Below are 24201 nucleotides of genomic sequence, written 5' to 3'. Positions count from 1 at the left end.
CTTTAGCTATAGCTGCTGCTGAAATGGCTTGGATCCGCCAACTTCTGTGTGATTTACAGGTTCCTTTACATGTTCCTCCCACGTTGTACTGTGACAATATATCTGCAATTGCCCTGTCGTCTAATCCCGTTTTTCATTCTCGGGTCAAACATATTGAGATTGACTATCATTTTGTTCGCGAAAGGGTAGTTCGAGGTGACTTAGTTGTTCATCATGTGTCTTCTACTGACCAGTTTGCTGACATCCTTACAAAGGGATTATCTGTATCCTTGTTCCAGTATCATTGTGCCAATCTCATGCTTGGTCCTACCAACCCTGTGATTGAGGGGGGATGTAAAGCTATAGATAAGCAAGTTCTATCCAATGGCCAAGAAAATGCCATCTGTCAAGAGATTAAGTAGTGTGGTTGTTAGTTCGTTAAAGATCTGTTACTTAATGTACAAGTAGTGAAAGGTGTATAAATAGGAGCTTTGTATCCATTCAGAAATTAAGGAATAACAAACAGTACAATTCTCTCTCTCTCTTTCTCTTCGATCTATCTCTCTCTCTACATTCTATACTTACAGTTTCTCTCTCTCTAAAACTCCATTGATACTCTTCAAGCTCAAGGTGATTAATTCAACAATACCTTCATAACTAATATGTGCCAACCTCTAAAAAACTAGAAAGGAATTTGGCTAAAATGATTAGAAACCAAATTTGAATTGTTGAACCAGTCAAAATTAGATATCAACAATATATCAATCAGATATTGACAAGGAGTAGTGCTAGGGAGACTAAATTTTGTAAACTAAATGACATAGAAGTTGATGATTAGATTATTAATTAAGCGTTGATAAACGTGCTTATTTCCTATTGGTGACACATCATTTAGTTTACAAATTTAGTCTTCCTAGCATTACTCATCGACAAACTACTGAAAAACTGGTTCATTTCAACAATTGAAATCCAAAAATTGATAATTTAGGCCAATATCTTAAACTAAAATGGCAAATCAGGCAACACACTTACCAAAACTGCATACAATACCAAACTAAGATATTAAACTCTGTGTAAAATACGTACCAATGTTGTAAATCCCAGCCCTTAAGACCAGCCACCTCTCTCAAAGCAGCCCTCCACCGGTTTATGTTGTTCCTATCCTCAGAATAAACTTCTTCATGCTCCGTTACATTCCTCACGGCCAGCAAGAACCTTCCCGTTTGGTGGCGCACCTCAGACGGATCCACATTGTGAAAGATTGGCACGACTTCTTGCCCCATATCTTTTCTGCATTGCATAATCTTGACAAGCTCATTCAAACACCACGATGAATTGGCATAGTTTGGTGAAAGAATGACGAGGGCAAGCTTTGACTCCTCAATTGCTTTCAGAAGTGCTGTGGAAATGGATTTTCCGTGCTCAAGCCTTTTGTCATCTTTGAAGGTCAGAATTCCTTTATTATGTAATGCAGTGTACATATGGCTAACGAAACTCTTGCGGGTGTCTTGCCCTCGGAAACTTAGAAAAACTTCGTATTTCCATTGACGGGCCGGAGAAGAAGAAGACACTGCGGCGGCATTCGTAGCAAGCTGCATCTCATCACCAATAAGTTGTCGTCGTAGCAGGCTCCATACTCACACCATCATTAAAAATTCACCTCCACAATCCAAACTCACAAACCCTGCTTCAAATTACATAAGTATTTACAAAAGCATCAACGAATTTGAACTAATTAAGTAAAACTAAGGCATGGGTTTAATTAAAAATTGGAAACTTGTGATATATTGCTGAATTCATTAAAACTTAAGCTGACATTTCACTTCTAAAGTAATTTTCATACAATTTATGAACAGGATTTTTCTAAGAACCAAGTAAACAAGCTAAAAATGTACTAAAAATATTAAAAAATACATGCTTTTTAGCAGAATTGATGAGATTCAATCAGTTCAATGAAGAAAAATACTACAAAATGAAATCATGAGATTCAATCAGTTCAAGGAAGAAAAATACTCCAAAATGAAATAATGTAAGGAAAAACTAAAAAATGTAGGGAAGGGTACCTGCCATTTTGAATATGGGGAAACCTCCATGGCGGTGGGAAAAGCGGGGAGAGAGAGAGAGAGAGAGAGATGAAGAGACCATAAAAATGTCAACGGGAAAAAAAAACTCAAAATAGGTATAGTCAGTCTGAATCTCCTTCAACTTGAGTTAAGTTAGTCTGAATCTCCTTCAACTTGAATTAAGTTAGTTTGAATATCCTTCAACTTGAATTAAGTTAGTCTGAATCTCCTTCAACTTGAATTAAGTTAGTCCCTGAATCTCCTTCAACTTGAATTAATTTAGTCTGAATCTCGTTCAACTTGAATTAAGTTAGTCTGAATCTCCTTCAACTTGAACTAAGATATACTGAGAGAAAATATGAGTGAGACAGACTAGTGGATTTAACTAATAGAAAACTAGATTTTAATCCCTAAATAAGATGAAGTTTAGAAAAATGTCTTATAAAAGATTAAAAATTACTTTTAGTCCCTACTCTATTTAATGCCAGCATATGTATTCAATGTTTATTTTTTTTTATTTATAATTTTATGAATTTAAATTTTATGAAAATATTATAAATTTTAATTCTCATTATGGTAGGCATCTTATATAAGAAAATATTTTCGTAGAGATTTTTCAGTACACTTATGTTTTTGCATATTTTCGTATCTTCCACTAATTCATAAAAATATATTTAGGTACCAACATTTCGGTACAATGGGTTAACATAATATGTTTAGGTACGGACATTTCGGTACACTAGTTTAGTATAATATATTTAGGTACCGACATTTCGGTACCCTAGTTTAGTATCATATAATTAGGTACGGAATTTTTGGTACACTTATGTTTTTACATATTTTCTTATCTGTTACTAATTCACTATAATATATTTAGGTACAGGCATTTCGGTACACTAATTTAGTAAAATATATTATGATATGGATGTTTAGGTACACTAATTGGAGAAAGTTAAATAAAATTGTATAATAATAAATTTTAATTTTAATGTAATAACAATAAATAAGCTATCTATAAATATAAAAACTTTGACAAAAAAAATTCTATTAAATATAAAAAACAAAAATATAATATGAATTTGAATTAAGTACACATTAAGGGTCTAAAATCAATAATCAATCTAACACGAGGTTTTTTTTAAATTTTAATCTTCTTGAAGGATTAAAATTCAAAAACCCCTTTAACTAATTCTTAAAATTATGACATTATGTTGTAGTGCATGTACCTTAGACCATCTCCAAAGAAGATAGTCAAATTTTAAGTGAAATGTCACATGATAAAATTTGAAGGTAGATAAAAGCTTCAACTGATATGACAATCCTATGTGGATGGACATATCTATTGTGTACTGCCAATTTTGACACATCAGAAAATCTGATGTCTAATTAAATTTTTAAGGGAAAACGATAGCTTTATTCATTACTAAACTCGTCAAGAAACCAAGACTAGGTTGAGTACATCCCTAATAACGTCATGGGGTTCCTCGAATCAAAATAATGAATCACGACTATATGAACTTGACTTAGAGAGGCAATGGGCCATCTTATTACAACCTCTCGGGACATACGAAATAGTACGGCCTTCAAGCCGAGCCGTCATCTCATGGATATCCCTGGCAATAAAGCTGGGACTAGAAAGATCCACATGCCTATCCATACATGCCGCCACCGCTTCCATTGCATCCGTCTCCTCCGCAATATGCGTGGACCCCAGTGTCTTCGTGAGTTGCAAGCCCTCCCTAACAACAAAGAGTTCCACTTGCTTGATCGATGCAATGCCCTGGAACCTCCACACCCCCACCGCCCTGAATCCTCCTCCTTCCCCGCGGATCACCCCTCCAGCACCACCAACTCCCTCCTTCAGTTTCACAGTGCCATCAACGTTCAGTTTAAACCACTGATCACTCGGCAATAACCACCACAGCTGCTTTGGCTCCTCTACTCGGCTAGGTTGGTTGGCCACCTGGAAACCATACAGCCAGTTGAGCGTTCTTTGAACCACCTCTAAAGGCTCGGAGAAACGCCCATCCCATACCACACCATTCCCTTCCTTCCGGGCCCAAATCATCATTTGTACTCCCTCAAAATCCACCCGTTTGTTCTCGCAAATCTGGAACAACCACTTTGTTGAATTTCTGATTCAATTGTAATGTATATTTTCATACGCAATAATGTACAAGGAAACAAGTATAAATAGGAGAAGAGATGAGAGAGGGAAGGCTACAAGCAACCAACAGAGAAACCCTAGTGACCGCATAAACCTAGGCTTAATCCAATCCTGTTAGACAAATAAGGAATATGGTTGGAGTCCTTGTGTAATTGTATATAATATTATTATTGGAAGAATAAGCCGTCCTACAGCCGTCAAGTCGTCCTACAGCCGTCCTACCTTGTCCTACCTACACACTAGCCGTCCTACAGCCGTCAAGCCGTCCTACCTTGTCCTACCTACACACTAGGACGGCTACCTTGTCCTACCTACACACTTGTATCATGTATATATATCCTTGTAATCTTGTAGAGAAACATAATGAGAAAAAAAGCATTCTCTTCCATTTTTCCACATTCACGTATCAATAACAAATATATTTTTTAGCCTACATACCTTTTTCTACATGGTATCAGAGCAGGTTTATAACCCTAGCCCTAATTTTTTTTTCGGCAACTTTCTCTGCCGTTCCCATGGCTGACTCTTCTTCTTCCGATGGTGTTTTTTCCCTTCATCATTCCGACCACCCGAATCTTGTCCTTGTATCCAAGAAGTTGAATGGTGATAACTACATATCCTGGGCCCGTGGCATGCAGCTTTCCTTGAGTGCCAAGAATAAACTTGGTTTCATCACTGGCGATATCCAAGAACCTTCTTCCTCCGACGACCCTGATGCTCAAGCGGCTTGGCGTCGTTGCAATGACATGATTCTCTCTTGGCTTCTGCATTCCTTGGAACCTGACCTTCAAGAATCTATGCTTTTTTCCACCTCTGTCCAAGCTGTATGGGATGATCTTCGCGAACGCTTCTCTCAGAGTAATGCTCCACGCATCTTCCAACTCAACCGGGAACTTGCTACAATTTCTCAAGGTTCTTCTTCTATCTCCGCCTATTTTACTCGCCTGAAAGCTCTCTGGGATGAGCTTGCTTCTTATAATGATGGCTGCATGTGCTCTTGCAACGCCAAGCATGACCGTCAACAACTCATGCAATTTTTAATGGGCCTCAACGAATCCTTTGGTGCTGTTCGTGACCAGATTCTTTTAATGAATCCCCTTCCCACTGTTCGTCAGGCCTGTTCCTCGGTGTCTCAAGCTGAAAAACAACGCTCCCTGGGCGTCCTCCGCTCTGTCGATCAACCTGCTGCCATGGCTGTTCATGGCCCGTCCCGTCCCTCCTCTGCTCGTCCTCCCCTCTACTGCACCTACTGCAATTTTGATTATCATACCCGAGACACCTGCCATAAACTTCATGGCTATCACGTTGGCCATCCCCTCCATGGCCAACCGTGGCGACCACCGCGCCGTGCTACTGCTTCAAGTTCTTCCCGCAGCCATGCACCTTCCAGTCCTCCCCGGCAGCCACGGTTTTCTGCTTCCCAGCCCCATAATTTCACCCAGGGCCATCACATGCAAGGCACCCAGGCCCCCGCCTCCTCTTCTACTCCAGCGACCCACCAAGTGCACGGGGCCCAGCCCACTTTGCATGACTTGCAGCTTGCCATGCCTGACCTCTCTGCCGAGCAGCACTCCCGTGTTCTAGCTGCTCTACGTGACACCACCACCCCTCCTCAGGCCAATGCCGTGCTCACTACTGATTTTGCCCAAGGTTTGTTACCTGTCACCTCTCGTCATGGTCAATGGATTCTTGACAGTGGTGCTACGGATCATATTACTTCTTCCGCTTCATGTTTGGTTAATCGTTCTCCTTCATATTTGCCGCCTGTTTCTTTGCCTAATGGTGCTTCCGCTCCCATTACTTTTACCGGCACTCTTCCTTTAAATTCATCAGTTACTTTGAAGGATGTTTTATATGTCCCTAATTTCCGAGTGGACCTTTTATCGGTTGGTAAACTTACAGATGGATTATCGTGTTCCATAACCTTCTTTCCTTCTTGGTGTGTTTTGCAAGACTTGGTTTCAAAGGCGATGATTGGTGTGGGTAAGCGACGTGGCGATCTGTATTACCTTGTGGCCCTTACCTCTTCTCTCCCCACCCGTCAACCTCTCTGCAACATCATTACCATCCCCTCCTCCCTCTGGCATAGGCGTCTTGGTCACCCCTCCTCCACTCGTTTGCAAGCTTTAGCATCTAGCTCTCTTAATTGTACTTTTGATTCTAGTCATATTTGTGATGTTTGTCCGTTGGCAAAACAAACTCGTCAACCTTTTCTTTTGAGTTCAATTTCATCAACTTTCCCTTTTGCTTTAATTCATTGTGATATTTGGGGCCCGAATCGTCAATCTTCTCTTTCTGGTGCTCATTATTTCTTAACCATTGTGGATGATTTTTCTCGCTTTACGTGGGTCTTCCTCATGAAACATAAATCCGACACTCAACAATTAATTAAGGATTTTTTTGCTTATGTCACTACCCAATTCCACACTACCATCCAATGCATTCGTGCTGACAATGGTGGTGAATTTTTATCTCTTCGTAGTTTTTTCTCTGATCATGGGGTGCTTTTACAAACTTCTTGTGTTTATACCCCCCCAACAAAATGGCGTTGTTGAAAGAAAACATCGTCATCTTCTTGAAACTGCTCGCGCCCTTCGTTTTCAATCCCATCTTCCTATTAAGTTTTGGGGGGAATGTGTTCTTACCGCTACTTATCTCATCAATCATCTCCCTACTCGTCTTCTCCATCATAAATCCCCATTTGAGGTTCTCTTTTCGAAAAACCCCATCTTATGACCACTTCCGCGTCTTTGGTTGTCTGGCATATGCCACCTCTGTTACTCCCACCACCAAATTTTCCCCTCGGGCTCATCGTTGCATTTTTCTCGGTTATCCTCATGGACAAAAGGCCTATACCCTTTACGATCTCGACAAACACCGCATTTTCACTAGTCGAGACGTCATCTTTCACGAAACTACTTTCCCTTATGCCGTTTCTCACCCTCCTATACCATCCTCTTCGCCTACCCTACCCATCCCACCCCCTCTGGACTTTACATATAACTCACCCATTCCTGCCCCGACGCCTCACCCTCCTCCACCTTCCTCCCCTTCCACGCCTCCCACAAATTCCCTTGCTGCCCCATTACCCGTTCTTCCCCATGCCCCTGCCCTCTCGGCATCCCTTCTTTCCCCCCCCCCCCCGCTACTTCCTTACCTTTCACCCTTTTACCCACGGACATCCCTACCCCCCCCCACTACCTACCAATCCTCCCATTCCCCGCACCTCTTCCCGTGCCCATAAACCTTCATCCTATTTAAAAGACTACGTTTACTCGCAGGTGATTCTGCCATCCCACCCATCTTCGACTTCGCAACCCGGTTCTACACAAGGTACGCGATATCCACTTTGTAATTTTCTCTCTTATCACCGTTACTCTCCCATGCATTTTTCTTACATTAACTCTGTCAGTCGGACTGTGGAGCCTTCCTCCTTTGCCGAGGCTGCCACTGACCCCAATTGGCAACGTGCTATGACTGAGGAACTTCAAGCTTTACATGCTAATGGTACTTGGACTTTAACTTCCTTGCCCCCTGGCAAAATTCCCATTGGTTGTAAGTGGGTGTACAAACTCAAGCACAATTCCGACGGCTCTATTGACCGCTACAAAGCTCGTTTGGTTGCTAAAGGCTTCACTCAGGCTGAAGGTATTGATTATCATGACACTTTTTCTCCTACTGCTAAGATGATTACGGTGCGCTGTCTTCTTGCTCTTCCTGCTAGTCAGTCTTGGTCTCTTCATCAGCTTGATGTTAATAATGCTTTCTTACATGGTGACTTACATGAAGAAATCTATATGTCTCCTCCTCCTGGTCTTCGGCGACAAGGGGAGAATCTTGTGTGTCGCCTTCACAAGTCACTTTATGGTCTTAAGCAGGCTTCTCGCCAATGGTTTGCCAAATTCACTAGTGCCATCATTTCTGCCGGTTTTTAACAATCCAAAGCTGACTATTCATTGTTCACTAAAAGGTCTGGTATTTCTTTCACAGCTTTGCTCATTTATGTGGATGATATTGTGATTACAGGCAATGATACTAGTGCCATTAATTCTCTGAAGTCTTTTCTCCGTGATCATTTTCGGATAAAAGACCTTGGTGATTTAAAATATTTTTTGGGTATTGAGGTTTCTCGTTCCAAACAAGGGATTTATATTTCTCAACGCAAGTATGCATTAGAGATTCTCAAGGACTATGGTTTTTTGGGAGCACTACCCATTGCTTTTCCTATGGATGACACAAAATTATCTGATAAAGGAGAACTTCTCAAGGATCCTGAAAAGTATCGACGATTAGTAGGTCGGTTAATATATCACCTATTCTGTGCATGTTTTAAGCCGTTTTATGCACGAGCCAAGGATATCTCATATGGATGCTGCGCTTCGTATTGTTCGTTATTTGAAGGCTACTCCAGGTCAAGGTTTATTATTTCGTTCTGACAACCAGACCAAGTTAACTGCGTTTTGTGATTCTGATTGGGCAGGTTGCCCTATCACTCGCCGTTCGACTACTGGGTATTGTGTATTCTTGGGCGGTTCTTTGATTTCTTGGCGGACGAAACGACAGAAAACCGTTTCGCTCTCTTCAGCAGAGGCGGAATATAGGGCCATGGCAGGTGCTTGTTGCGAGATAGTTTGGCTTCGTTTTTTGTTGAAGGATTTGAACATTCCTTTGGATGATCCTTCCATTTTATTTTGTGATAATCAAACAGCGTTACATATAGCTGCCAATCCTGTTTTTCATGAACGAACTCGTCACATTGAGATAGATTGTCACTTTATACGAGATAAGATTGTAGATGACACAATAGAGACCAAGCATGTGGGTACGGCACAACAGTTGGCAGACTTATTTACCAAACCTCTTGGGAAAGAAAAGTTTTCGGGTATGTTACGCAAGTTGGGAGTTCTTGACATCCACTCTCCAACTTGAGGGGGAGTGTTAGACAAATAAGGAATATGGTTGGAGTCCTTGTGTAATTGTATATAATATTATTATTGGAAGAATAAGCCGTCCTACAGCCGTCAAGCCGTCCTACAGCCGTCCTACCTTGTCCTACCTACACACTAGCCGTCCTACAGCCGTCAAGCCGTCCTACAACTGTCCTACCTTGTCCTACCTACACACTAGGACGGCTACCTTGTCCTACCTACACACTTGTATCATGTATATATATCCTTGTAATCTTGTAGAGAAACATAATGAGAAAAAAAACATTCTCTTCCATTTTTCCACATTCACGTATTAATAACAAATATATTTTTTAGCCTACATACCTTTTTCTACAAATCCTTAAAGCAAGGAAATTACACCAAATCCTAGGCTATGAAACTAATCAGTCAACTCCCTTCAATTAAGGGAAGATGACGGTTTTACACTTTGAGACAATGATGACCACCTTGATATCTAGGATTTGGTGGCTTTAGGCCATATGAGCGCAAGTCACATGGATGTATGGATGTATACTTCAACACACTTCTTTGAAGAGACATCATGGTTTCCGACTGTTCCCATACCCACTGGTGTAGTGAACCACACCGCACGAGAGAAGTTATAGTCCCTTAGAACATGCTGTGCAATTTCTTCAGCTGCATCACACCTCGGGCACGAAGTTTCGAGCCTAACTCCCTTCATTACCAGGTTGATCCTTGTTGGGAGAGTATCCGTACAAACCCTCCACCCGCAGGATTTAACTTTTAGCTTCCAAATAGCCTGCCAGAGACCACCTTAAGATCCTCCATTATTCGATGAAGAATAAGCCAATAAAACTGGAGCAACATCACTTCTTATTGCCACTTTATAAGCACTTTTGACAGAGAACATCCCCTTCTTATCATAATGCCACATCAACCTATCAGGCAGTCTTTGAAAACTAAGCGGGATCGAACAAATATAACAAACCTTTTCCTTCGCAAACAGTTGGTGCAACAAATCGATCTTCCAACACATATCGTAAGTGGAGATTGTTGAGAATCAATGTTAGGTAGAATCAATGTTAGGTATGGTTGAGTGGAAAAAATTAGGTGCAATTAATGGGTTTTGTGTGGTAGCAAATAATCTTAGTTTAATTAAGTGTGTGGTGTAGCTTTCATTTGGTTTGCTATAAATACCCAAGTCCTCAAGCATTGTAAATCATCCAAGGAAAAACAAAGCCTAGAGCTAAATAAGAAAAGCTTTGCTAATTAGTTTGTTTTGTGAGTTTTTTTTAAGAGTGTGCTCTATTTTATTCTTCTTGTGATCATTAGAGTTATCTTGGATACTCTTCTTATTCAACAATTGGTATCAGAGCCAAGTCGGTCAGGGATCGTTCTTGGTAGAGCATTGGTTGTAAAGTCTCTTGAAATTCCAAGTATGCTCTGTGGTTGCAGTTTTGATTGATCTTCCACATCAGAAAAAAATTTCTTGAGATTATTGCTGGGGTTATCACAAACCTTGAGAGGGAGCTTCTTTGTGTCGAGAGTAGTGTATTACTCTGCACGGTAGTCACTCAAGCTTGTTCGGTGTAGTCAAAGTCTTGCCGATACGATGGGTGATCTTCAAGTTGTTGGAGGAATCAAGAAGCTCAACAACCAAAACTATAACACGTGGGCAACGTGTATAGAGTCTTACCTTCAAGGTCAAGACTTGTGGGAGGTTGTCAGTGGTAGTGAAGTTACACAACCGGCAGCGGAAGATACTAACGGCGTCTTGTGGAAGTGGAAAATTAAAGCACGCAAATCAATGTTTGCCTTAAAGACCACAATAGAAGAAGAAATGTTAGAGCACATTCGGGATGCTAAAACGCCAAAGGAAGCATGGGACACTTTTGTTACACTATTTTCGAAAAGGAACGATACAAAATTGCAACTTCTCGAGAATGAGCTGTTATCGATGGTACAACGTGACATGACGATTTCCCAGTACTTTCACAAGGTGAAGTCGATATGCCGCGAAATTTCAGAATTAGATCCAACAGCTCCTATTGGGGAAACCAGGATGAAGAGAATAATTATCCATGGTTTGAGACCCGAATATCGAGGGTTCATTGCCGCTATACAAGGATGGCCGACACAACCATCGCTTGTTGAGTTTGAAAATTTGCTTGCAGGTCAAGAAGCTATGGCCAAGCAAATGGGAGGAGTCTCACTGAAGAGTGAAGAGGAAGCACTCTACACCAACAAAAGCAAAGGCACCTTCAAGCGGTACACTGGTAGTGGATCTAAAAATGATGGAGAAAAGGTGCAAAGTCACCAAGGAAATGGAGGCTCTCGTTCTGGGGGAGCTTGGAAGAATCGCGGTAATAGTAAAAAGTTTAGTGACAAATGTTACAACTGCGGGAAGATGGGCCACATGGCGAAAGATTGTTGGACCAAGAAAGAGCCTGTTGAAAGTAATACTGCTATTTCCAGTTCGAAGAAGAATAGTGAAGATGGCTGGGATGCTGAAGCATTATTCGCTACGGAGGAAGAAGAAGAATTAGCCCTCACGGTAACAACACCAGAACGCATTGACTACAAAAATGATTGGATCGTAGATTCGGGCTGCTCAAATCATATGACGGGTGATAAACAGAAGTTGCAAAATCTATCTGAATACAAGGGAGGTCGTGTGGTGGTGACAGCCGACAACTCAAGGTTACCGATAGCTCACATCGGTAAGACAATAGTTAAGCCTCGATATAATTCTAACCAGGTGCCACTTCAAGATGTTTATCATGTCCCAGGAATGAAGAAAAATTTGCTATCTGTGGCTCAATTGACATCATCGGGCCACCATGTCTTGTTCGGTCCACGAGATGTGAAGGTGTATCGTGACCTCAAAATCTCAGAAACACCAACAATGGAGGGGCGACGATTGGAGTCAGTCTACGTAATGTCAGCAAAATATGCATATGTAGACAGGACAAAGAAAAATGAGACATCAGATCTATGGCACATGCGGTTAGGTCACGTTAGCTATCACAAGTTAAATGTGATGATGAAGAAGTCGATGCTCAAGGGGCTTCCTCAAGATTGGAGTCAGTCTACGTAATGTCAGAACCAAGATCATCCTGAATATGTGTGTAAACTGCGGAAAGCACTCTACGGATTGAAACAAGCACCCAGGGCGTGGTATGGTAAGATTGCTGAATTTCTAACACAAAGTGGTTATTCAGTAACACCTGCAGATTCCAGCTTGTTTGTCAAAGCCAATGAAGGAAAGCTAGCTATTGTGCTAGTGTATGTGGATGACTTAATCATAACCGATGATGATGAGGCAGAAATTCTTCAGACGAATGAGAATTTATCAGTCCGTTTCCAGATGAAGAAACTTGGTCAACTCAAGCATTTCCTTAGTCTAGAGGTTGATCGCACACAAGAAGGAATATTTCTCTGTCAACAGAAGTATTCCAAAGATTTATTGAAGAGGTTCGGAATGCTCGAATGCAAGCTGATCTCTACGCCGATGGAGCCAAATGTCAAAATGAGTGCACATGAAGGAAAAGATTTGGAAGATGCGACGATGTATCGAGAATTGGTAGGTAGTCTGATCTACTTAACCTTGACTCGACCTGACATTTCTTATGCAGTTGGTGTGATGAGTCGGTACATGCAAAATCCAAAGAAGCCTCACTTGGAAGCAGTTCGACGAATACTGAGATATGTGAAGAGTACAATTGACTATGGTCTTTTGTACAAGAAAGGTGAAGACTGCAAGTTAGTTGGTTACTGTGATGCTGACTATGCGGGAGATCATGACACCAGGAGATCAACAACTGGGTATGTGTTTAAGCTTGGTTCTGGAACCATCTCTTGGTGTAACAAGAGACAGCCAACGGTATCTTTGTCAACCACAGAAGCAGAGTATAGAGCAGCAGCAATGGCAGCTCAAGAGAATGCATGGCTGGTACAGTTGATGAGTGATCTACATCAACCAGTAGATTATCCAGCACCATTGTACTGTGATAACCAATCGGCCATTCGCTTGGCGGAAAATCCAGTCCTTCATGCAAGAACTAAACATGTGGAAGTGCACTACCACTTTATCAGAGAAAAGGTTTTACAAGAAGAGATTGAGATGAGACAGGTCAAGACGAATGATCAAGTTGCGGACTTGTTCACAAAAAGTTTAAGTACAGGCAAGCTCGAAAATTTTCGCTGTCTGCTCAGCACAGTGCAAAGAATGAGAGCTAACATTGAGGGGGAGTGTTGAGAATCAATGTTAGGTAGAATCAATGTTAGGTATGGTTAAGTGGAAAAAATTAGGTGCAATTAATGGGTTTTGTGTGGTAGCAAATAATCTTAGTTTAATTAAGTGTGTGGTGTAGCTTTCATTTGGTTTGCTATAAATACCCAAGTCCTTAAGCATTGTAGATCATCCAAGGAAAAACAAAGCCTAGAGCTAAATAAGAAAAGCTTTGCTAATTAGTTTGTTTTGTGAGCTTTTTTTAAGAGTGTGCTCTATTTTCTTCTTCTTGGGATCATTAGAGTTATCTTGGATACTCTTCTTATTCAACAGAGATTAGATTCTTCACCATCAACTCTCCAAGAGCAAGAGGTGCCGGTGTAAGAATTTTAACGTAAGAGGTCTAGGTAACCAATTATCCTTCCATACTCGAACAACTTCACCATTACCAATAGCCCATCTTAAACCATGCTCCAACATAAACAAGACTGCACAATACTCTTCCATGCATAGGAAGCAATAGGTAGGGCAATGGCATTCCAAAAATTACCATCTGGGAAGTATTTTGCTCTCAAAACTCTACCAACTGGAGAGTTTAGGTTAGGAATCAACCTCCACCCTTGTTTCGCAAGGAGGCTAAGTTAAAAGCATAGAGGTCCCAAAAGCCTAACCCACCCTCATTCTTAGGCCGACATTGTTGGTGTGTAAATTGAAGAACTGATTTGAGGAAGATTACAAGGTTTAATTAGTGTAATGCTTCATATCATAGGCTGAGCTTATGTGATTAAATGTAATTAGTTTGTTAAGTCTCATAGGGCTTGATGAGTGACAAGTGTTCTAATCTCAGTGTAATATAGGATGGATGGCTGAGTTTGAAACTTTTGTAACACTCTTTCTTCTAACGGTTATATTTGTCTTGTATGAGCTCATATGCTCAGCGTGAAAGATCAATGAAAATGGATGCATGTAATTTCATCAAACTTAAATATAAATGTGAAATTACATTAGGTTTTAAGGGTGGGGTTTAACAGAGGTAGTTAACACTGTTGTCTATCTATTGAGGTGTATAGTGGAGGAAAACCTAGGATTAAACATTTCAGAATATTTGGTTCTTTGTCCTATTCCTTAGTACCAAGAACTCTAAGGCACAAACTGGAAGAGTCAAGTACAACATGAATTTTCATTAGATATAGTTCATGTGAGAAGGGGTATAGAATTCTAAATCCTATTTCAATGAAGATGGATTGTGTTCAAAGATGTGTTAATTGATGAAAATGGAAAATGGAATTGGGAGGAGAACAAAGTGAAAGAGATGTGTTCCTCTAATTGCTTCTGAGTGTAGAGAGATCGGAGAAATTGAAGAAGTTGAAGAAGATGAAACTATTGTGAGACAAGTAATACCTGAGGCTCGGTATCTCCTACCTCTTATGAAGGATCTTGTTCTCAAAGTGTAGTCGTGCAGGTGTGCAAATGAGGTCTGTTGATACACAAGCATTTGATTCAATTCCTCTCAGAAATCTCAATGAGGTGTATAAACACTACAACTTATGCATAGTTAAACCTGAGAACTTTGATGATGTTGCGCAAGATGATGCTTAGAAAGTTGCAATGCAGGAGGAGTTGAACATGATTGAGAAGAACAAGACCTCGGAATTGGTAAATAGGCCACTTGACAAGCCAGTAATTGGAGTGAAGTGGGTGAACAAGACTAAATTGGACCTAGATGGGTCAATTCACAAAAATAAAGCAAGATTAGTGGCAAAGGGCTATGCACAAAAGCTTGGAGTGGACTATAATGAGACATTTGCACTTGTTGCAAGGCTAGATATAATAAGGACACTGAATGCTCTTGCTGCAAAGAACAATTGGCAGCTATTTCAACTGGATGTTAAATCTGCATTTTTGAATGGGGTGATAGCAACAGTGAAGCAACTTTGTATACAAAGGGAAAAGAAAGTGCAGGGATGCTTATAGTATCAATCTATGTGGTTGACATCATTTACAATGGGAGTAGTGTTGAATTGATGGAAGAGTTCAAAACTGACATGATGAACAAGTATGAGATGACTAATTTGTGTTTGCTGCATCACTTAAGGGAGTTATGCAAACCGAATCAAGTATGTATCAAAAATGTTAAAGACCTCATTAAACTTACTTCAATTGGGGAACTATACCACCATTAAAAATGTAGACAATGCGATATTATAACGCAATCTCCCTAGCATTGTTCATTATGAGTACACATGTGACAATGCATAATAAGCAGCAAATGCTGCCATAGTATTATTACCACACTCACAAGCAGAAAAACTTCCATGGAAAACAACATACCAAATCTTTTACAGTCAAATATTAATTCTAATCTAGAATAATGGCACAAGCCAGCACCCCCAACCAATTTACAAATTACAATCTTTTACTCAGCATCTGCAAATCTGCAAAAGAAAGATGTAACACGAGTCAAATTTTCGGATTTATAAATAAATTGAAAAACAAAGATACAACCTGAACGACTATCAGAATAATAATGGAAAACAAAAGAAAGTACGGTTCTAAGTTTCTGGTACTCACCCAAGCTCGGAGAGCTTCAAATGTGCTTCAGCATAATCAGCAAAGAAGGCGTCTTCGTCCTAATTGAAGCAAAACCAAAGAAACCAAAAGTTGGATCAAACGATCATCACTGCAGGAGAGCATATGCATAGACTGCATATGGCAAGCCATAATTTACTCATATTAAGTAGAATACACAATTAGATACAAACCGCAGCATAAGTATCGACAAGAGGGCGAAAGACTGGATCCTCGAGAAGAGCTTTATCTGATGGCAGCTGAAGAAGACCTTCTTTCTCTCCACTAAGAAGTTCCCTGTTTGGAAAAATGATGGTAAATCAGACTGACAATTACTACTTAACTCTTGATTACCATCTTTTCCTTATCACATTTACAAATAGTTAGTAGTACCAATATTAACATACACATAGTACAGACGGGATAATTAGATGACTTGCAGTGTAAGATTCCATTTAATCTGCAAAGTGCTATTAATTCAGTAATAGTACAACTGAATGGAATGAATCTTTACTTGAAATAGGAGTTGTCGAAAATAAGAGGGTTGGTTGTCCAGGGTCCCTCGAATCCAGAACGCTCCTTGTGACACCTACCCTGCAAAAAAAAAAAATATTCCAAATACACAATCGTTCAGTAACTGTACATGTATGATATCTTAGGAATGGTGAACTCTACGGTAAATTATACAGAAAGAAAAATGTGACGTTCATGCACAGACCAAGGTGTGTCCACCGGATAATGCAACAATGTCCTTGTCACTAAGTCCCATGTGTCCAAAGACATCCCTCAAATGATCTGAACCTAGAGCACCAAAACATAATGAAATAATTAGATACATTCATCTTAGAACCATACAACTGAAATTGCAAGATTTAGAAACTATTAACCTTTGGTGGCATCTGGCAAACGACCTTCTGGTGGTGGTTCTTGTTTATCCTAAAATTAGCATACAAGGTTAGATGATTCTAGGAATAAAAACAAGTTAGACCAATGATTATTATTTGACTCTGTCCTTAAGTGTGGCCTCGTTTAGTGGTTTGGATTGGATAAGATAACTCACTCGATTAGTTAAACTTGAACAAGAAATGGATGCCAACTCCCAAATCTTATCCAAGTAGCCGTAGGTAGAAGATGAATACTTCTCCCTTCCTCACCTTCCAGTCCTACCACGGTGGAAGGCCTTCATATCTAACCCATCTTCTACCCTCAACTTTAACAAGGTTTGGGAGTTCGAATCCACTTTTTGCTACATTAAATCTTGCCAAAATAGAGTTAATTTCTTGATCTATTCATCTCCCAATCGAAGGATTTATATAGGAATACAAGCAATGATGATCAGGTATGAAACCAGTACAAGAAGTCATAAAAACACTGCTATGAAACTACTGCCTATACCTAACTTTACAGTTTACAACTACTTTATTAATTACAATGGAAAACATGTCTGATTTCCTAATTCTTTAGTCAACAATGGCTGATTTAGTTAACAAGTCTACAATGGCTGGCTGCTACAAGTCTATAATGGCTGGCTGCTTCAGTTAACACTCCCCCTCAAGTTGGTGCATAAATATCTCGAATGCCCAACTTGCTGAGTGAAAGATGGAAAATCCTACTTGACACTGCCTTTGTTAAAATATCTGCTAGCTGGTCATCACTCTTCACATAAGGCAAGTTAATGGTACCATCAACCAACCTTTCCTTAATAAAGTGCCTATCCACTTCAACATGTTTAGTACGATTATGTTGAACTGGATTATGAGCAATGCTAATGGCGGCTTTGTTATCACAATAAAGATTTGATGGCTTTGTAGAATTGAAACCCAATTCTCTCAACAAAATCTTGAGCCATAACAATTCTTGCACGCCGTGTGCCATACCTCTAAATTCAGCTTCAGCACTGGATCTAGCCACTACATGTTGCTTCTTACTGCGCCAAGTAACTAGATTTCCTCCAACAAATGTAAAGTATCCAGAAGTCGATCTGCGATCAGTTACTGACCCAGCCCAATCTGCATCAGTGTATCCTTCAACTTCTTGATGTCCATGATTGGAAAACATCAAGCCTTTTCCAGGAGCAGACTTCAAACACCTGAGAATGCGTTGTACAGCATCCATGTGGGCTTCACTTGGCCTATGCATAAATTGACTCACCACACTTACAGCATAGGCTATGTCAGGTCGTGTATGAGACAAATAAATCAACCTCCCAACTAATCTTTGGTATCTTTCCTTGTTAGCCGAAACTTGATCAGGATAGTCTCCTAATCTATGGTTTTGCTCAATTGGTGTGTCTGCAGGTTTACAAGCTAACATCCCAGTCTCAGTTAACAAGTCTATAACATATTTCTTTTGAGAAAGAAAAATGCCATGCTTTGATCTTGCAACTTCAATACCCAAGAAATATTTCAAAGTACCCAAGTCCTTCATTTCAAATTCCTTGGCTAGATACATTTGAAGTTTTTGAATTCCCTCGACGTCATTACCTGTAACCACCATATCATCCACATAAACAATTAAGGCTGTAAGTTTACCTTTATCATGCTTAAGAAATAAGGTATGGTCAGCCTGAGTTTGCTTGAACCCATAATTTCTCATGGATTGAGTGAACCTGCCAAACCATGCCCTTGGTGATTGCTTCAATCCATACAAGGACTTTCTCAACCTGCATACTTTGCCAATATCACAAGTGGTAGTGAATCCAGGAGGAAGATCCATGTATACCTCTTCATCCAAGTCTCCATGTAGAAATGCATTTTTCACATCAAACTGTCGTAGAGGCCACCCCAGATTTGCTGCCAATGACATAAGAACCCTAATAGTGTTGATCTTTGCTACCGGCGCAAATGTCTCTTGATAATCAATGCCATAGGTTTGAGTATAACCTTTGGCTACCAATCTGGCATTATACCTCTCCACTGAACCATCAGCTTTATGCTTTACTGTGAACACCCATCTACACCCAACAGGTTTCTTGCCTTCAGGAAGTTTAACCAGTTCCCAAGTGGAGTTTTTTCGAAGAGCTTCCATCTCTTCAATCATAGCTTTTTTCCATTTTGGATTTTTAAGAGCATCCTGTAACTTATTAGGAATTGAGACTGATGACAACTGGTTTGCAAAAGCTATATAAGAGTCTGACAAGCGATGAGATGAAACAAAATTAGATATGGGATATTGAATACCCTTTGTAGAAGAATAACCATAACGAACAGGGGGTATCCCTTGATTTTCTCGAATAGGATAACGAGAAACAGACTCATGATGTGGTTCATTTGGATCAGCACTTAATGAAATCTCATGATTGGACTCATCAAATATAGTAGGCTGAAGAGAAGGAGAATGAGTGGTTACCTCAGGATAATTCGTATGAGTAGCAGCTGATTGGTCAGAGAGTTGGTCAATGAGGGGATCTATATGTGGGTGGTCTATCTCATCAGCACCTTTTTCTTTTTCTTTTCCTTTATCTCCCCTTTTTCTTGTCCTCTCATATACCTTCAATATTTTTCCACTCTTTGCCTCATCATTAGGCAAGTCCATCACCGGCATCAGACAAGTGTTCATCCGAAGAATGCATACCACCAATGTCAAGTGGCCACTGCTCTTCCTCCTTACTCCCCATCTCCCCCTGAAGAGAAGTGACCGAATCTCCCTCTGAAAAATAAGCCTCTTGTTCCTGAAAGGTAACATCCATAGAGACAAAAATTTTCCCATTGGGAGGATAGTAACATCGATACCCTTTCTGAGTAGCAGAATAGCCAATAAACATACATTTAATGGCTCGAGGATCCAACTTATCACGATTTTGCATGTGGACATGAACATAGCAGACACAACCAAACACTTTTGGAGGAATATGAAGGAGTGAAGGAAGAGAATGATACTGGGAAAGGGTTTGGATAGGTGTTTGAAATTGGAGAACACGTGATGGCATGCGATTGATAAGAAAAACAGCTGTGTGAATGGCATCACCCCAAAAACGTTTAGGAACATGCATAGCAAAACATAAAGATCGAGCCACATCCAAGAGGTGACGATTTTTACGTTCTGCTATACCGTTCTATTGAAGAGTATGTGGACAAGATGTTTGATGAATGATACCTTCTTGTTGAAAAAATGTTCCAAGTCCATAATTCAAATACTCTTTCCCATTGTCAGATCGAACAACTTGAATTTTAGCATTAAATTGGGTTTGAATCATTTGATGAAATATTGGAAAAACAGACATAACCTCACTCTTACTTTTTAGTAAGTATACCCAAGAAACTCGAGTGCAGTCATCAATGAAAGAGACAAAGTATTTAGCACCAGTATGAGTAGGAATATGAAATGGTCCCCAAACATTAGAATGAATAAGAGAGAAAGGAACATCACTTTTATTGGAGCTTAAAGGAAATGAGACACGATGATTTTTAGAAAAGATGCAAGTTTGACAATGGAAATTAGAAACCTTGACTTTAGAAAATAAAGAAGGGAATAGATATTGCAGGTACTGAAAGGAAGGATGTCCCAATCTTTTGTGCCATAACCAAATTTTTTTAGAAGCTTCAAATTGTTTAGCTTCCACTTGACAAATGTAACTTGTCTTCTCACAATCTGGTGGTAAGTCCAAGTAATATAGACCTCCCCTCTCTCTACCATGACCAATCAACGCTTTCGTTCGAATATCCTGAAACCAACAATGAGTAGGAGAAAAGATGGCAAGACAGTTTAGTTGATTTGTAAGTTTACCAATGGAAAGCAAATTGTGAGAAAGATTAGGAACATGTAAAACAGATGAGAGAGATAGGCATGGTGTTAATGAGATGGAGCCTGCTCCAAGCACTGGAGTGGAAATACCATTAGCAACTTTAACGGTATTTAAAGGTGGAGTAGTGTGAGAAGCAAACCATGAAGAGTTATTGGTCATCTGGTCAGAAGCCCCCGAATCAATGATCCAAGGTTTATTTGGAGCACCAAATGTGGTGTTCAAGGCAAAACCAAAGTTACCTGCGTCGACTAAGGAAGTGGAAGCAGTAGTAGGAGAAACTGAGTGAGCAGATTGATCTACTCGAGGCACGGAAGGCGTTGGTGTAGACAGGTGTGCTTGTGATCCAACAATGCTTTTCTTTTGATTTTCCTTCTTTTGAACCCACCAATCAGGATATCCATGCAACTTAAAACAAGTGTCTCTAGTATGCTTATCCTTGTCACAATAAGTACACTTCCTTGTATCAGTAACTTTAGATCCACCTGATCGAGAATTTGAGACTCCACGGGAAAATCGAGACGGAGCAGCTACCATGGCTGATCCTTCCACTTGTGGGCCAACCAACATAATGGTTTGCCTACTTGCTTCAGCATTCACAAGAGCATAAGCAGCACGAACAGATGGCAAAGGTGTTTGAGTCAAAACTTGACTGCGAACATGATCTAAATGAGGATCAAGGCCAGCCAGAAAATCATACAATCTTTCTTCTGAAATTTCTGTCTCTCGAGCAGCAACATCATCAGCACATTTCAATTTTCCAGGACGTAAGAAATCTATTTCTTGCCATGTTTGCTGGAGTTTACCATAATATGCAGATAAAGGCTCACCATTCTGGCGAGTCGCCAGTGCTTGACGGCGAAGTTCATATAATTTTGATGCATCTTTTTCAATTGAGTAAGTTTGGGTAACAGCATCCCAAACATCTTTTGCAGTAGAGAGTCGGAGAAAAATGGCCCGCAAATCTCTAGTCATGGAGTTGAGAAGCCAAGATTGAACCATGGCATTCTCTTCCTTCCATATAGCATACAATGCATCGGCTTCTGCTGGTGCCTTATTTTTTCCACTGACATAAGACCATTTGCCTCTGCCAGTGATGTAGATGCGGACACTTTGGGACCACAAGGAATAGTTGGACCCATCCAACTTGTCTGGGGTGATATGCAGAGACATATCATTTTGTGTAACAGCAGCTGAAACAGTGGTCTTGGAGTCACCCATTACTACTGCAACAAATTCTCTTTATTGAAACAATAGAGTCTCACTGAGAGGGATGCAGGAACAAAATGCAAGGAGGAAGAGGCAATGGCACGGGTTTGTTGGGTGATTCCAACGGGTATGGTTTATAGGGTATGGGGTAGTATTTAAAATTTTGGGTTTATAGGGTATGGGTTCGTGGAGATATTGCAATTGGACAGAAGATGGGTAGAGATGCAGCGGAATGTATATGGTTAACAAGCTCAATATGGGTAGTGATGTTGGCAGATATGGCCAAAGAGAGATTGGATTCGTATGAAAGTAGAAGGCCTGCTATTCTGCAGGTCTTATGGGGTAGATGGCAGTAGTGCCAGTAGGTTAATTAGAATAGAAACTCCTTTTGGATCAGAATGGCTCTGATACCATGCCAAAATAGAGTTAATTTCTTGATCTATTCATCTCCCAATCGGAGGATTTATATAGGAATACAAGCAATGATGATCAGGTATGAAACCAGTACAAGAAGTCATAAAAACACTGCTATGAAACTACTGCCTATACCTAACTTTACAGCTTACAACTACTTTATTAATTACAATGTAAAACATGTCTGATTTCCTAATTCTTTAATCAACAATGGCTGATTTAGTTAACAAGTCTACAATGGCTGGCTGCTTCAGTTAACAAATCTAGCAAGCTATCAAATTCAATCCAGTACTATCTACCAAACGAGGCCGAAGAGTGTAAACCAAATATTGCATTGTTAATGTCATTAGAGCCAAACTTCAGCAGACCAAGTTCTTAAATCCTACCAAACTTCTGATTATTATAAAGGGGTAACAAAATTAGTGAACAAATCATAGCGTATAAGTTATAAATAAACCAAAATATAATTTTTCCATTCACAATATTGGACATTAAACATAATAAAAAAAATCATAAAGTTGCAGAGAAAAAACAAGGGTTTACTTACTGGTCTACCAGGGTGGAAAGGAATCTCAGGCCCTCCTGTAACTTCTACAGCAACAACTCCAGCCAGCTTCAATTCACAGCAAAACATACATAATTTCATTTCACATTAAAAACAAGATTAGGATTCAATGATTAATTTAGCGTCGACTATTGCTTGAACAAGTAAGACGAATTCTCTCAACGGATAGATATATACCTGGTAGAAGTCTGCATATGAGAGGATCGGAAACTGCTCCTTGATCGGCTCCAGAAGCCTAACCGCGATATCAAGACCGTTGTTTGCTTCATGAGCGAGCTCCTCCGGGTGCCTGATGGTCCCAAACGGTCCTCCAGTCTTCGTGTTTATGTCAAACGTACCAGCTGAGTGCCATCTGCGCCCATCATTCAAAAGTTCCAACATTAAACACCCGCTCGATCGTTGCCAATGACAGAGAGTCAAATTTTGAGAAATATAGACAGAGGTTTCTTAGCACTTACGCCAACCGGAGGACTATCGGAGCACAGTGCTTCTCGGCGATGAGCCCTCGGAGTTTTCTCTTGCATTTTTCTACCGCCTTCTGGTACTCCTCGCTCACAGTCGGGTATTGTTTCACCATGTTGTCAATCAATCTTTTCACACCTAAAAATTATACAAAGCTAATCGTATTACTCAGCACGATTATTTTCCAAATCTCATCGCCGAACTGATCAAAATCAAATATTCTCGAATATATCTATCAAATATTAACCATATCCAGTAAATAATGATCATATAGTGATCAAATACTGAAAAACAATCTTTTACGTACCAATTGGAATTTATAAAAAAAATAAGCAAAAAACAACTTACAATCAAGAGTATCTAGCTAGCTAGAAAGAAGCAATTGCCACGGTTTTGAGGCTTTGAACACAGCGCAGGTCTCAGGAGGGAGTTTCAGACACAGAACAAAATGCATATATAGGAAGCGTATTTTGGGGGGACGAAGGTTCTAGAGATCGTTTTTGTATCCGGGTGCTGAACCAACGGCCAGGATCATGCCTAGTAAGCGAGTGCTGAGGTGTTCTCCAGGGGCGGGAAAGAAAACAGAAACTTGGAATTCGTTGGGCCACGTTTCGCATGGAGAGTGGTGTGGAGGTGGACTGAGATTTGTTCTGTTGGTCAAGGGGGTACCAGTTGTTTCGAGAGAGAACTTTTTGAGTTGTGATGCAGAGTCATGGATGATTGGATCATTTGAGCAGTTTCTAGAGACCATTACAATCTAAATTAACTATGCTATCGAGTGGAACATATAAACACAAGTGGTTTATAACTCAATTAATTAAAAAACGTTCATTTTTACATCTAAAATTTCATGTCAAAATCTCTTTTTTCATAGTTTAATTGAGTTTCTTGT

General features: G+C 40.2%; 4 protein-coding genes across 5 annotated transcripts; 1 reads left to right on the top strand and 3 right to left on the bottom strand.

The window, feature by feature from the left end:
- Positions 1-994: 994 nt before the first annotated feature.
- LOC137744355 (TMV resistance protein N-like) lies at positions 995-1577 on the bottom strand. The gene is made up of 2 exons (XM_068484187.1): positions 1066-1577; positions 995-1016 (listed from the first exon to the last, which is right to left on the bottom strand). The coding sequence occupies exons 1-2, from the start codon at positions 1575-1577 to the stop codon at positions 995-997; spliced, it is 534 nt and encodes a 177-aa protein (XP_068340288.1).
- A 1954-nt stretch (positions 1578-3531) lies between these two features.
- Positions 3532-4113, bottom strand: LOC137744354 (uncharacterized). The gene has a single exon (XM_068484186.1). It carries the CDS (start codon positions 4111-4113, stop codon positions 3532-3534), a length of 582 nt encoding a protein of 193 aa, XP_068340287.1.
- Positions 4114-4724: 611 nt separating this feature from the next.
- Positions 4725-6132, top strand: LOC137744352 (uncharacterized). The gene is made up of 2 exons (XM_068484185.1): positions 4725-5405; positions 6112-6132. Exons 1-2 carry the CDS (start codon positions 4725-4727, stop codon positions 6130-6132), a joined length of 702 nt encoding a protein of 233 aa, XP_068340286.1.
- A 9437-nt stretch (positions 6133-15569) lies between these two features.
- On the bottom strand, positions 15570-23800 carry LOC137745252 (L-ascorbate peroxidase 2, cytosolic). Of its 2 annotated transcripts, none has more exons than XM_068485170.1 (10): positions 23658-23800; positions 23306-23447; positions 23025-23199; positions 22830-22895; positions 16806-16854; positions 16637-16719; positions 16433-16512; positions 16113-16215; positions 15922-15980; positions 15570-15785 (listed from the first exon to the last, which is right to left on the bottom strand). In XM_068485170.1, exons 2-10 carry the CDS (start codon positions 23422-23424, stop codon positions 15767-15769), a joined length of 753 nt encoding a protein of 250 aa, XP_068341271.1. In that variant the 5' UTR covers positions 23425-23447; positions 23658-23800; the 3' UTR covers positions 15570-15766. The 2 variants fall into 2 exon arrangements, with proteins under 2 accessions (XP_068341271.1, XP_068341272.1); XM_068485171.1 differs by having other exon boundaries at positions 23617-23757.
- Between the last annotated feature and the right edge of the window lie 401 nt (positions 23801-24201).

Source organism: Pyrus communis, chromosome 9 (assembly GCF_963583255.1).
Source record: "Pyrus communis chromosome 9, drPyrComm1.1, whole genome shotgun sequence".
NCBI classification, from domain to species: domain Eukaryota; kingdom Viridiplantae; phylum Streptophyta; class Magnoliopsida; order Rosales; family Rosaceae; genus Pyrus; species Pyrus communis.
Note: the sequence above shows the minus strand (reverse complement) of the source record. Positions and strands in the feature narration are given on the sequence as shown.